Source organism: Carassius auratus, chromosome 1, assembly GCF_003368295.1.
Source record: "Carassius auratus strain Wakin chromosome 1, ASM336829v1, whole genome shotgun sequence".
Lineage (NCBI taxonomy): Eukaryota > Metazoa > Chordata > Actinopteri > Cypriniformes > Cyprinidae > Carassius > Carassius auratus.
The window spans coordinates 30,077,975-30,093,782 of NC_039243.1; the positions used below are offsets into that span (position 1 = coordinate 30,077,975).

General features: G+C 36.4%; 1 protein-coding gene across 1 annotated transcript; it reads left to right on the forward strand.

Annotated features, from left to right (window-relative positions):
- Positions 1-5,502: 5,502 nt before the first annotated feature.
- On the forward strand, positions 5,503-15,370 carry LOC113075523 (neuronal acetylcholine receptor subunit beta-2-like). Its single transcript, XM_026248495.1, has 7 exons — positions 5,503-5,796; positions 9,744-9,889; positions 10,859-10,903; positions 11,175-11,284; positions 12,737-13,682; positions 14,833-14,975; positions 15,177-15,370. The coding sequence occupies exons 1-7, from the start codon at positions 5,733-5,735 to the stop codon at positions 15,190-15,192; spliced, it is 1,470 nt and encodes a 489-aa protein (XP_026104280.1). The 5' UTR covers positions 5,503-5,732; the 3' UTR covers positions 15,193-15,370.
- The last annotated feature ends 438 nt before the right edge of the window (positions 15,371-15,808 follow it).

A 15,808-nucleotide genomic window follows, 5' to 3' on the forward strand; every position in this document is an offset into this window, starting at 1 on the left:
TTATGTAATATGGAATTATATGTGTCTATGTGATTTGTGCACAATCACAGAGTTTTTGTGTGAGGATGGCTGGGAGAATTTTATAAAATATTAATTTATCGAGACAACACAATTAAAGGATTTTAACAATTTTAACAAATTTAACAGTGAATATTCAAGCAAATATTTTTTTTATATATAAATTATTATTTGTAGAAAACAGCATGACAGACTTGCATGTGAAGCTTTAATTTTTCAGTATTTTTAAGAATCATAATTAATCAGTAATATTTGTCATGTTGGTTGAAGAGAGCTACTTTGATGGCAAAACAAACAACAAAAAGTACCCTACCTAATTAGTAATGGGTAATAGATTGTATTACCTTTGGTGAAGGATTACATTTTTAGTCCTTCATGATAAGACATGGTTACTGAAAAAGAAGGCTTTGCTGGAGAGAAGAATACCTGGCCGTAGGCAGGATGATAATGTACTTTTCATTAATGATGAACAAAATCTGTGAGAGATGTCATGGGATGATGTCACACTGCCAGTTTATTCAAGATTTAAAAATAAGGAGATGAATAAGAGAGAGAAAAAGCTTCAGACTTGCAGTAATTCTGTCAATAAAATAAAATAAATAAATAAACCATACACACCCCCATCCCAGTGTCTATATGCTTGCATGCAAGTAAAATAAATTGCTGATATAGTCAAATTGACAGCAAAGCAGTGCCAAAGCTGGCATTTTTATGACAGGAAATAAGTTTGGGTATGGGTGTATATTTGGATATGTGTGTGCATGACAGACAGTGTCAGAGATAGTCCCAATTACACTTTCCTCACCTCTAAATTGCTCTGCACTGACCCCCTGAAACGGATTTGACCCTTGGTTATGCAGCGGTCAGGGCTAAAGCTTTCCGCTGTCTTTGACCTTATGGTCTTGCTGACACTTTCATGAAATATTTCATCTGAATGAGCAGAATCACATTCAACGAGGGGAGACACACATCATGGAATTGACTGGCTTTAAAAGTTGATGTGTTTGATTTCTGTGACACTATTGGCACCAAACAGAATTGCAAAGTACAGCTGTTTCCAAACACGTTTAAAACAAATAGGTAATACCACTTCAAACTCATGAGTTGAAATGTTTTCCAAGGAGAGGCTCTTAGAAGTATACTATTTTTTTAACATAAAAATATATAGGCCATACTGGGTTCACTCTTATAAGCAAGAGTGAATTGTAGACCCCTAGATCACTGATCGCTGTCCAAAGGGGAATTTGGAGGCCAAAGCAATACCTTGAGCTCTTTGTCATGTTCCTCAAATCATTCCTGAACAATTTTTGCAGTGTGGCAGGATGCATTATCTTGCTAAAAAAAAAAAGACCAATGCCACCATTGCTATGAAAGGATACACGAGGAAAATGAAAATTCTCTCATCATTTACTAAACCTCATGTCACCCTAGATGTGTGTCTGACTTTATTCTGTGGAATGCAGAAAAATCGTTGATAAACTGTAAGCGAGTGCAGGTCCCTCAATGTTGATGCTTCTGAAACCTATCAAAACAAACTCCAAAGTAATTCATAAAACAGCTGATGAATCAATGCTGATGAGAAAAACGTTCCTTCTGCATGCATCTCTGGTTGCGCAAATGTTAATGTTTACGTCTATGAACTCTTAAAACTGCATTCGGCAGTAGGCCGGGAAGCAATGGTTTATAATTGAAATAGTAAAAAAAATAGCAATTTTCTCAAACAAACCTATCGGGGAAGTCGTGGCCTAATGGTTAGAGGGTTGGACTCCCAATCGACGGGTTGTGGGTGGGGGTAGTGCATGAACAGCTCTCTCTCCACCTTCAATACCATGACTTAGGTGCCCTTGAGCAAGGCATCGAACCCCCAACTGCTCCCCGGGTGTTGCAGCATAAATGGCTGCCCACTGCTCCTGGTGTGTGTGTGCATGTGCGTGTGCGTGTGTGTTTGTGCGTGCACATTTCGGATGGGTTAAATGCAGAGCACGAATTCTGAGTATGGGTCACCATACTTGGCTGAATGTCACTTTCACTTTTGCTTTAGAAGAAAACATTTTTATCAACTCGGGTCATAGTTGGATTGCTATTGTATTCATTTTGCATGGTTTTTGAAGCATCAAATATAAGGGACCCATGAACATGCACTGTATGTTTCACGCCCGTGGACTCATTATGCTGTGTTTTTTTCCTCCATGTGTTCCATGTCCCATGTTGATTGTCTCATTCCATGCACCTGTGTTTAGTAATTATCCCTAGTATTTAAGTTCCAGTCTTTGTGTCTCTCCTCTGTCGGGTCTACATTGTCAATATCTGTGATGGTTCTTGCTCCTATTCTGGATTTCCCTTGTGTTTCGAGAAATTAAAAGATAGATAATCGTGCTCCTTGTCTCCTCCTTCCTCCCGTGGTGAATTGTGACATTATGGGCTAACATAATGCATAACAGCAATTAATTATTTTTCTAGGAATCTCTGTTTGTGTTCCACAGGAGAACCAAAGTCATGCATTTGGGATGGCTTGAGGGTGAGCAAATTGGAGAATTTTCATTTTTGGATGGAGTATCCCTTTAAAACTCAGTGATTTTCAAGCATTATATACTGTATGTGGTGTCCACTTGCCACATGTATTTGTGTTATTTTTATTTGAAATGTTGTGAAAAGTATCAGCTGTTTGTTTTTGCCAGAGGGTTGGAGGATGGATCAGAACTGAAATGTCACCTTTCTTAGAAAACAGGTGTTTGTCCTCCAGGAATAAGTATAAAACTGGCACATCCAATGAATCATCTCTTACTATTTTTTTAATCTGTACAAAACCCTTCAAATATTACAGTAATCTGTCTCTCACACCTATTTGCCCGTCAATCTCTTTTACTGTGGGCCACACAATGCGAGATGTGATTCAAGTCCATTACGACAGATTGGAATCTCCATCATCCCGTAAATGGGATGTGTGTGCAGAACACAATTTACCCAACACTCCTGTCATAACCCCCTCTACACACAGCAGCCACAGCTTTGATTGAAATTAATGACTCGGTGTGAAACATCTGTATGTGTTTTTAAAGCAGCAACGGATCTATGGGTAATTACAGTACATGAGACACAGACTGAGCATGCTGGTCAACGCTGTTGAAGAAATATTTAACTTTTAGAAGAGTGTGCCATAATAGCATGAAAATGTCAGTAATGTTTAATGTGTTAACGTTAGTTAACTGTAAAGATCAAGAGCAATATTGATAGCACTTCATTTTACATTCTTGTTTTACATGTATGTACTAATTATACTAACCCTAACCTTAACCCATATTAAGTCCAAGTAGTTACCTTATATTACTCAGTACTTTCTTGTGTAAGTTCACTGTAAGTGCACATACTGTAAAATAGTTTATCCACTGAATTGTGATAATATCTATGTACACATTTTACATGCAAGTTGTATAAACAATGGATAATAGTACATTTATACAGTACATGAATAAATGCTGTAAAATTAATTGCTGGTTCATGATATTGTATGCATAAACCAATGATAACACAATTAACATTATTATGAATGCCATTAAAATGTAAATAAAACATTATCAGATGTGTCTTTCTGGATGTCATGCAACGATAAGCTGATTAATCTCTATAGTATATTGTTTTTGTATTAGTATTAACTACTCTAAAAAAGCATCCTCTTGAAGGAGGCCAATTCTAAATCAGGTTACGACTCTAAACAGGTTTATGGATTAGATCCTCTGGATACCAAAGACATCAATTCTTGTGCAGTTTTGCCACATTACACCTCTTTATAAGCTTCAACATTAATATCAATATATACACTAGGTATCCCACTGAAATGAGTGTCTCAGATATGAGTGTCCGCTGACACAATGAAACATCATCAGTCTGTATTTATTGTAGAGTCTATATGAAAGTGTGTGTGCAGTGTGGAGATTATTCTATGCTGTGAACAAGATTCTGCTTTTAACAGTTGGCAGGTTACCTGCTGTGGTTATAGAAAGCAGAAGCTTGCCTTTTAAAGCTCTAACCTCACTGCCTCTCCTTGTGTTTGTGTCTCAGTGTGCATGTGAGAGACAAAGAGCAGGCGTATGCAGAAACCATATGACTACTTAAACAAATGATATCTTATAGATGCCCCTTTTGACTATAACTATACCTCAAAGAAAGGCATCATTTTCTAAAATGTAGCAGAAATCATCATTCACATGTATACAGTACATACAAAGTGGCTTATTTGCTTTAAACTGATTATTATATAATCATCTGCCAACCCTCCTGCTATGAGAAAATTGTTTTGCTGGCATGCAACAAAGGTTATCACTTATTATTATTGTTTTAGCAGTTGGTGATCACTGTATGTTAAGTTCAGGTTCAGGTTGATGTTTATAAATAAAAAGGAAAAAAGAAGGGGTCTGAACCCTTGTTTCCTTGAAATGTTAATTATACCACTAACACATATTACACTTGTGTTATACTTTTCCCCACTGGTCGTGTCTTTACTCACCTGAAGAAGGGAGCCAGAACAATAATTAGTGTCACCCAGAAAGGTTTTTGGTGTTAAGGGTGCTCAGGTTCCTGGACAGCCTTTTTAAAACAACATTAAAATAGAATATTTTAGTAGATAATAGAAAGTAGATAAAGGGAGGACATCTTTTTTGGCAGGTATACAGTATGTGGGTCAGCAGCTAATTAAATCAAATCAAAAGTTGTGGATTAATATTATTTAATGAACTTGAAATAACACTGAACAGTTGTATTTTTATTAACTAACATTAACAAAGATTAATATATAATGCATTGCTCATTGTTAGTCAATGCATTTACTAATGTGACCTTATGGTAAAATATTACTACAATATTTCTAAACGTTTTAATCAAAGTTGGAATAGACTTTCAATGGAGGGACAGAAATCTCTCAGGTTTCATAAAAAATATATCCAATATAGTCTTATGGAGTTGGAACAACCTGACGACAGAAACTATAACAGTTTTTATTTGTAGGTGAGCTAACCCTTTAATGATTAATAAGGCGAGAAATCCTAAAATGACCTAACATAGCTTATTGAAGCTGCTGATAATAATCATATTTTTGAATCTGCTGATGATTGAGTTCATTATAGATGTCATAAAATTGCCTGTTATAAACTTAGAACCCCATATGAGACTGTATCACTGTTCTCACAGATACCTGCACTGCATCTGAAGATTACTCAGCCAGGAATACATTCAATCATATAAGTGCATACTATAAGAACATTGTTATTGCCTAAGTATGTGAGCGTGACGTGTGTGTTGCGTGTCAGTTCTCGCGCTTCATCGCTTAAAAGTTTACATGGAGCCGTCTACAGTTTACTGTCATTTGCTTTCTTGTTGTCAGGAAACATGTTTGCAACAGCCGCGTCTCTTTCTCGTTAAGACATACGCACTGACTTGATGAAAGGCTTAAGCGCGCTTCAAATGTTAGCGCGCGTAATCTGACCGGAGTCTGTGGACGGGCTCGCGCTTTTCTCGGCGCACTGGAGTACATTGCCTTAACGCGAGCAAAACATTTGTCGATGATTGAGAGACGGCTGCTGAATGCTGAGAGAGAAAGAGCAAAGCCCGGAGCACAGAGAATAACCCTCGGCTAGGGTAAAGCACCACAGCGCCCGTCCTGGAGAGTGCACTGGACATCACTGTGAACCTTCACCCAGGACAGAAAGAGAGAGAGAGTAATGGTCTTCGTGATGGCATCAAAGTGGCTTATTTGTTTCTGCCTACTTTGGCTCTGCGTGACAAGTAAGAGGCTATTGCATACTTGTTTTTAAATACATTTATTATAATGGTATGTAATATAGCCATTAGTCAAATATTCAGAAATAGCAGCACGCAAAAAATCAGCATGCATTATTATTTTCTTTTTATTACTGACATTGGTAACATGTTAGAGTCTCTCTCTCTCTCTCTCTCTCTCTCTCTCTCTCTCTCTCTCTCTCTCTCTCAAACTCTCTCTCCTAATGGATGCATGCGTTTATGTGGGACACATGTGCATAGTGGAATACTTGTTGATTAAGTTTATTATGTCCATTGTTTATTAAGTAGGTCAAATACTATTCTTTGAGTTTTTGTGTTTCTGAACTTCAGGAAGGTCATAGTGATTTTTTTACAGTTTGAATCTTATGCTCTGTAAATATACATATTGCTCCAGAAGACTTGAATTATAGTGCCTGCGTTACAAGAACTACTTTTGATGCTTTATTTTGTTTGGTAATTGTTGAAGCTTAACGGTGCTTGGTCCCCATCCACTTTCATAAAAAAGAGCAGCATTAACATTCTTTCAACTATTTCTGTGGTCCATGCAATTTTAATTAATTAATTTATTTTATATTCAATGTTTATTATTATTATTATCTAACCACATGCCATGTGTCTGTGTAGGGTTAGACAAATATATGATAAGGCACCTGTGTATAAAAGTATTTAAAGTTAAGATGTTTTTTTTTTAGCTGGATTATTCATTTATAAATTGCCATATGACCATAGACTTTTATTCATATTTACAGTTTTGGAATGAGGAAGTAAAGGAAGTATAAATAAAGGTAAATTGAAGGCCTTAGCAAATGTTATTAAAATATTCACTGTACACTAACAGCAAAATATAAAATATAATATTAATGTTAAAAAAAACATTTGCTTGCTATTTTTGTAATAATGCACAAAGCGCTATAAAAGTGATATAAATGTACGATAAATAATATAAAATGTATTCTGTAGTTACATGCTAAATTAAATCAAACATCACCAAACTGTTAAGAGTCCAAAAGTTAGATTCTTATATTTAAATTCTGTAGAGGCCTTGATTTGGATTAATTTCATAACAAGCATCGTGGCTATTTTTCAGAAATATTGGTGATATTGTGATTACTAGTGTCCACAACCAGGCAAAAGACTGTCTTAAATATCTTAAAATGATCAAATATATATGTAATAGATCCTAAAATGCAGGATTACGATCGATGTGCAGATATAACCTGGGATAAGACCTATACATAATGTGAGGGATGAGAGCACTTAACCCCCACTAACATCCATTAACATCAGAGCAAGCTTTACAAAAACACACAACCTCTTCAGAAGCAGTTCAGTCACATGCACAAAAATCACAGCTCAGCTGAATAGCCTCAAACACACACACATAACGTGGTAATTGTAGCAGTATGATATCTTTCATCTTTAATTATCAGCTTGTTGTGCATGTTTGTGTGCATGTCTTTTACTCAGGCTTTCTATCCACCTTAGTTTTCCAGTAAGAGCGGGTGTGGCCATTTGTAAATTTTATGAGTCTAGCTTCCGGTGTCCTCCGCTTCCAGCTATTTTTAGCTGTACAAAACAGCTTGTTTTGCTGCTTGAAAAGCAAACAATTGTGTCTTAAAATGTTATTTTAATGTATTATCTTAATCGTGAACACACTTGTTTGTAGTGCAAACAGTTTTACTGTTCAGTGCATGTTGCTATATTCTTCTCGTTATTTCCCTACAGCAGCTAATGAACCAGAAGTCTGGCACATTCACAGAAAACGCCTTACTTCCACGTTGAAAAAAGGCAGATAAGTCTGCACTTAAAAGTATAAACCTGCATTAAAAATGTGCACCTGAAGAGAAGCAGCTAAAGAGATACAAGGACTATCTTACTTAATGCAAGAGTAGCACAATTTGGTAAAAGAAAAGGATCTACATGGCTCAAAAGTAAATATGAGCACACTATTAACATCAAGAAAGTAAATCTCATCACTCTATTTTCTGTAGTATGATGTAAAACCTGGCTAACAGCTTAAAAGACAGCAGCAGTGTCATGCCTTATGGATCAATAAATAATAAGTCAAAAACACTGTATATATTATGGCAGTTGTGGCCTAATGGTTAGCCAGTCAAGCTGGTAACCCAAAAGAAGTGGGTTTGAGTCTCGGTAGTGGCAGCTTATGTGATGTGCAAATTCTGGGTAAAAGGCTATTAAATCTACCTGTGTCAACTGGTTTATGCTTATGCCATTATGACCTTACTCTGATAAAATTAAACAGATTAGGCTTGAACATGCCAACGTGCATTGTCTAAAATGTAAAATATGGAATTCTTGTTTATTTATAAACATTGTCATCATTTTATAAGGAGATTTTGGTACTCTCTGTTACTGCATTTGAATCCACTGCAGCTCATATAGACAATGAAAGAATGGCAAATAGATAAATTAATAAAATGGATATTAGAGTCAGATGCTGCTGCAGATGTTTTGTCTGTCTGATGAAGCATTAAGCTAGAAATGGTGGTAACACACAGATGGGTCTGAGATTAGAGATATTAGGTCAGACACACATACAGTATATGGTCACACACATGGCTTTTGCATGGGTATAACATCCTTGAGTACTGAGTTACATATAAACACACACATAAACTGATGTGAAGTGGATCAGGAACTTGCTTTGCTTAAAGGGACAAGCCATGCAAAATGACTAAAGCTCAGCATAGCCACAGAAGCTCAAAGGTGTGTGTGTCTTCCTGTGCGGAACAGATCCAACTGAGTCTGACACACTCTTGGATTCATGATGGAAACTAGGTGTGTGTGTGTGTGTGTCAGTATTCTGTTTTGAGAGGAGGAGCACAGTCACTGGAGATCTTATCCACATACAGTGGGGAGGAAATGACTTGTGTGTGTGTGTGTGTGTGTGTTGCTACCGGCTTGGCAAGTCATTGTTTTGCCATGTCATTGGCACACCCCCTCCACAGCATTGGTGGGCTTATGAGTTACGATGGGATAAGATGCGGAGAAAAATGATTCTGACATGTTTGTGGTTTTTTGCTCTACAGTGAAAGCAGGTTACATGCAGTTTAGCAGACACCTCTGACCTTTTCATGATTTTCTCAAAAGCTCCAGAACTATAAGAAACTGTGGGAGATAGCACTGCTTTATATCTTTAATGTCTTTTGATGATTTGATGTTTGACATTTAAAGACAATTACTGTAAAAGATTTGGGCAAACAGACACTAGATGCAAAGCTAGAACAATCTAGAAAGGATCATATAAAACAAGATTATTGGAGTATGTTTTACCAGAAAACGCTTTCAGATTTTCATCTTTAAAATTTCACGTTTAATACAATGTGTTACTTGCCATTTTTGAGTTAAATTTGTTTCTACAGCTTTTTTAATGTCATTTTTTCTGATGTAATAATTCTCCTCTAATTCTTCTTCCTATTATTATTATTATTTTGGCAAATCAGTCATAATTTAGTTCATTTATAGTAATTTATAAATAAAGTTAACACAATATTCTGCTCTAAAATGTGCAGCTCAGACTATTAAAAAAGTCAAATGTCAGAAATGTCAAAACGACCTGTTTTTAGTTTTACAACGTCTTTGATCATGGAAAATGTCAAAATCCTACGTCTCTATGTCAAAAATCCATCAAGACACTCACATTGATCACAAAAAGTCACAAAAATACTTTCTTTTAGTTCTAGCCAACATACAGTCATACTGTACTGCACTGAAAATTTTATATATATATATACACACACACACACACACACACACACACACAAACATACACACACATGCATAGATAGATAGACAGATGTAGATATAGATATATAGATTTTACATTGAAATTGCCTGTAAATTTCACAAACAATTCCTAATAATATCACACCTTTACTTTAGCATTTATTGTTTGTGTTTGTGTATTTTAGGGTCTCTTGCTGCTGATGCTGAGGAGAGGCTGGTAGATTTTCTGCTCGGTCCTGAGCGTTACAATAAACTTATCCGTCCTGCGGTCAATAAGAGTCAGCAGGTCACTATTGGCATCAAAGTCTCTCTTGCACAGCTCATTAGTGTGGTAAGTATGTCTCATATGCACACACAGAAAACACAAAATATTCGAGAAGAGGTGTGCAGCTCAAGGTCCACTATTTCGCAGAGTTTAGCTCCAACTCTAAACAAACACACTTGCTTGTGTGATTTATTATACGTGATATCAGCATCATAAATATATACAGTACAAACTCATGACCTAACATATACTGTATAAACCTTTTTTAAGTGACTCTGGGTAGGAGTGTCTGCTAAATGTCCTAAATATAAATGATTTATACACTTCTGTTTAAAAGTTTATGTCTTCATTGTCACATGATACTTCGGAAATCATTTTAACATGCTGATTTGCTGCTTTTTAATGAAGTGTAGATAGCGTTAAAGTGTTTTTCACCCCCAGAATTCTGAGCAGAAATAAAAATACTGAATAAAAATATCAGTTTCATTCTGACTCAAACTTTATATTAATTTTTTTTTGATATATTTGATATTTCAATAATTAACATTTAAGGCATTTTGCATACAATCGTGTGAGTGTGTGTATAAATGGTGCATTTAATGTTCATGTCACAAGCACACAATTGCATTAGAGCCGTGGTGCAGCAGTAACATGCCTGTGACACATTAGAGACTTAAGGTCATTCACACTGACAGGTAAAATCACATTGACGCTCTGTTGTAACCAGGCGCAGTGCCACAAAGTGACAAGCGACAAAACAATCTGTTACTATTTTTGTCTTGTTGCACTGGGTAGCCCCGCCCTCTGTGGAATCTCATTTGTCCAGATCTGTGCTTCACACAGCTGTAAATTAGAGCAAATCATTCACATGCTTTAACCCTTTCGTGTCATTTCTAGATAGAGCTCAAGTGTTAGTGCTCACATGGTTGATGCATCTTGTGTCATATCCTGATCACATCATAACCCTGTCGCTCCTCCCGATTATTTTCTATTCACTTTTCCGCTGTTACATGCAATGTTCTGCTCTTTTTATAGAATGAGAGGGAACAAATCATGACGACGAATGTGTGGCTGACTCAGGTGAGCTCACCTGCTATGCCTGTGCTCTCATCTGGATAGTGTTATAAAACACAGTCTAATCAGCTGTCAAACACATGAGTGCATTTACTGCGTGTGTCAAATTTGAGTTGTAATTCAATTCACTTTTAGGTCATTTCGAAAAGTGAGGAAAAATCCTGTTTAACCAAGTGAATGCATTTAGCTGTTCTGTTAAAAGTGTGCTTGGTAGCAATTCTGGTACATTGTCTCACCCACATTGAAAAGTTTTAACCACACTTTACTCTCTCTGTAGGAGTGGACTGACTACAGACTGGTGTGGGACCCGAATGAGTATGAAGGCATCAAAAAACTACGAATACCATCACAGCACATCTGGCTTCCTGATATAGTACTCTATAACAAGTATGCTATAACTGTGACCAGTACATTTATATATCATTAGCACATATCTACTGTCTATAGACTTAGTTTGGTATCAGTAAGAGTTTTAATTTCTTTTGAAGGTCTCTTCTGCGCACCAAGGCTGCATTTATTTGATTAAAAAAATCAGAAAAACAGGATTTTGTGAAATAATATAAATAAAGGAATATGTTATTGCTGAGTAAGTACTGATAATAATACTGACCCTATATTATATGACAATATGATACACTGATACACACTTTTATTCAGAATAGTTATGCAATCTTACATGTGTATCGCAATGTTTGATAAATTAATGTTTTATTTGGAATAACTTTGTATTTGCAGTTATTAGTACCACAATAATAATAGCTTTTTTTCAGTTCTTATTAAGGCCATGGGATGTTGTGAGACCTGATGCAGAGCAGTGTTTAGTGTCAAACACAATACAACAAGCAAACTGTCATTGTTACTGGATAATTATGCTAGAAAGTTGCCAAAAGTAAGAGCAGTCTCCCTTGTTGCTGTTGTTTCACGTCGTTCACGTCTACGGTCTTGACAAAGCTCAGAAGAATGAAGAAAAAAATAAGTATGACAAGCAAAATGTTTAAAGTGTTTGATTTAGGTCAGATGGTTGTTCCTAGTGGAAGTAATATGTGTTATATAACCTCTATTTTAGTAGATAAAAATAAAGGATGCACTTACGCATGTTCATTGCTTAAATGGCTAAATTTGGTGGGATGAGACTTTAGTTAGCTTAAGAGGCATTTCTCCATGTAAAGAGACACTGGCGCATCGAATCCTTTGTTTCAATAAGCATTGAATTTCTATGATAATTTTAATTGAAAAGCTGTACACTTATATTTTAAAGGGCACAGAGGGGGAGCGATCCCGGATTAAAGATCTGTTAATTAATGCATACTAACCAGGAACTGTGTGTGATGAAGAGGCGTTCTCAGCATCTCATATTCATGGGTTTTTCAAAACGAGGGCTATTATTTAAGTTAACCACACACACGCACACACACACACTTAGTAATTTAGAAGATGCTTTGTCCAAAGTGACTTACGAATGAATACATTTATAATAATATACCTAACCTAACCCTAAGATGCCAAATTTGATATTTTAATAGTTTAATTTTCAAGAACTCAAGAGATTAAAAATTATTTTAAATAAAAAATGTACGAAATGAACACATTAATTTTTTTTTAAAATTGCTGTTATTTAGATTTTTTTTATTTACATAGTTTATTTGTTCTTAATAATATATTTGCATAAAATTAAAATATATTTTAAATAAAAAATGAATGATAGATAAATAAATAAAGTAAATAAATATAGAATGCCTTTAGAACTGTCATTATCCCAGAGTAACTCCCTTTTTGTTCTTTAGGAATACACAGAATACAGTTGATTGATATTCATAATATTCATTTTTATTCTTACAGTGCTGATGGTGTATATGAAGTTTCATTTTACTGCAATGCCGTAGTCTCCAACACTGGGGATATTTTCTGGCTCCCTCCTGCCATCTACAAGAGCGCCTGTGCTATAGAAGTCCGTAACTTCCCTTTCGATCAACAGAACTGCACGCTTAAATTTCGCTCTTGGACCTATGACCGCACAGAACTCGATCTTGTCTTGACGTCTGATTTTGCCAGTCGTGATGACTACACACCCAGCGGCGAATGGGATATCGTGTCCCTCCCTGGCAGAAAAAACGAAGACCCCAATGACCTCACATATCTGGATATCACATACGACTTTGTGATTAAACGCAAACCCCTCTTCTACACGATTAACCTTATCATTCCATGCGTCCTCATCACGTCTCTTGCAATTCTGGTTTTCTACCTCCCTTCAGACTGTGGAGAGAAGGTGACACTATGCATGTCGGTTCTTCTGGCTCTTACTGTGTTTCTGCTCCTGATATCGAAGATCGTTCCACCAACATCATTAGCTGTTCCATTAATAGGAAAGTATCTGATGTTTACGATGGTGCTGGTCACATTTTCTATTGTGACGAGTGTGTGTGTGCTCAACGTGCACCACCGTTCTCCATCGACACACTACATGCCCGAGTGGGTCAAGTGTGTGTTTCTTCATAAGCTTCCTGCTTTCCTTCTGATGCGACGGCCTGGAAGGTCTAATGTACGGGAAAGGTTTCGACGGAAACACCAACGGAAATCATTCTCATCTCATCAGGATGGAGACTCGTTCTTCTTAAGTGATGACCCTGGGCGTGTGTGCGGGGCTTGGAGGGTCGGTGACCTCCCTGAGGGGTCGGAGTTCAGGCAGAGAGTGAAAGTCAGGCACGACCAAGATGTGGATGAGGCCATAGATGGTGTGAGGTTCATTGCTGAACATATGAAGATTGAGGATGACGATGAAGGGGTGAGATGTGGTTTTGTATTTTATTGACTGATTGACTTTATTGATTTATTTGTTACTGAGTTTGAGTGGAGTAGAGTTTTAGTGAATCAACAATACAGCACAACAATTGCTGATATGATGAATCTTATGGGTTGGTTCTTTTTAGTAAATAAAAAATCATGCAGAGGAACTGGAGTAGCCTGATTCCTGAACAAATGACTCGCATGGGCAATTTTTTTTAGTGACTTAAAAAAAATATGTAGCACAACCAGTGGTGTCTAAATCTTGAACAAATTACTCCTATAGTAGATGGTTCTTAGTGAATTAAAAAACATGCAGAACAAACGGTGTAATTTGATTCCTGAGCAAATGACTCTTATGAACCGGTTCATTTTAATGAATCAAAAAACATGTAGCACAACCGGTGTGATCTGATTCCTGAGCAAATGACTCTTATGAGTCGGTTCATGTTAGTGGATCAAAAAACATGTAGCACAACCGGTGTGATCTGATTACCGAGCAAATGACTCTTATGAGTCGGTTCATGTTAGTGGATCAAAAAACATGCAGCACAACCGGTGTGTTCTGATTCCTGAGCAAATGACTCTTATGAGTCGGTTCATGTTAGTGAATCAAAAAACATGTAGCACAACCGGTGTGATCTGATTCCTGAGCAAATGACTCTTATTAGTTGGTTAATTTTAGTGGATCAAAAAACATGTAGCACAACCGGTGTGATCTGATTCCCAAACAAATTACTATTATGAACCGGTTCATTTTAGTGGATCAAAAAACATGTAGCACAACCGGTGTGATCTGATTCCCCAACAAATGACTCTTATGAGTTGGTTCATTTTAGTGGATCAAAAAACATGTAGCACAACCAGTCTGATCTGATTCAAGAGTTCAAGATGCATATTATGAATTTTAACAGTACAAATTTATAACATTTTACATGCTGTTTAATATGCAAACTATTATATTAAAATGATGCTCCCTCTTAACACTGAAATGTCATAAAACATTAAAAGTGTAAACATATATTTATAATTATGCATTATTGGAATCATCACATATTTTGTAAATGAAATCAAATACTAAAAAAATGCATATTTGTAATGGTAATGAATATTTAAGTAAGTTTAAGGTTTTTTTTTTTTTTGGTTTGCAGATCATTGAGGACTGGAAGTATGTAGCCATGGTGATCGACCGGCTCTTCCTCTGGATTTTTATCCTGGTGTGTGTCGTCGGCACACTCGGACTCTTTGTTCAGCCTCTCTTTCAGAGCTACAACACCCCCGTGGCAGAAGAAGTGTGAGTCACATCTTTCTCTCTCTACTTCTTCTCTTTTATTCATGATAGTGGAGAGTTTGGAGGCAAGTGCCTTCCAGAGTTTTGTAAACTTCTGCATTTAACAATAGTGTCACCTTCGATGTGGAAAAGTTTACTGATGCATCTGCCTCTCTCTGTCCTTCCCTGCCTTTCCCATCATATTCTTCTCTTTCCCATTTGCAGATATGGGGATTTCTAAAATATCCACTGAGTGATCCTGTGACTTTGGGGCATACCAGCTTTGACATATCACAAACACAAATCCACATTAACGTTTAGCAGAACAGAACCATTGTGGGCCGAATTCACTAAACTGTTGCATTAGCGTGTGGTGTTTCAGCGCAAACTTATGAATTTTATTCACCAACCACCCACAATACAGTTTAAGCAGCACATAATAATTTTTTGAAAACCTCCTTTCTATGCAAATTAGGATTCTTATAGCATGTGAATTAACGTTGCGCTATTATCGCCCACAGGAAGCTGGCTGTAAACACAATTGTATGTAAAACAGATACCGGTTTTCATTTTCTACTGATCGTGGTAGCAGTAAATTATCAAATGATGATTAATTGGAGTAGAGTGTTATAATCAGCCGTAAAATCAGCCATTACTAAATTTGCATAATTTCTTTAGATGCAGATAAACACATTTGCTGGTTCTGTTCCTTCTTAGTGAATTCCTTATGTGTGTCACATGACAAAAAGTCTCAACGCTATAAACAAATGATCCTGTTTCTTTAATTAAAGGTGCTGTATGTAATTTTTTTTTTTACTATAGTAAAGCATACAAATGCCATAATTGATTTGCAGATA

Bases quoted from the DNA above. Each gene is read 5' to 3' on its own strand.
- LOC113075523 (XM_026248495.1), top strand. From the start codon at position 5,733: ATGGTCTTCGTGATGGCATCAAAGTGGCTTATTTGTTTCTGCCTACTT. The intron at 11,285-12,736 runs GTATGCTATAAC...TTATTCTTACAG, and splicing joins GATATAGTACTCTATAACAA to TGCTGATGGTGTATATGAAG. The intron at 13,683-14,832 runs GTGAGATGTGGT...TTTGGTTTGCAG, and splicing joins TTGAGGATGACGATGAAGGG to ATCATTGAGGACTGGAAGTA.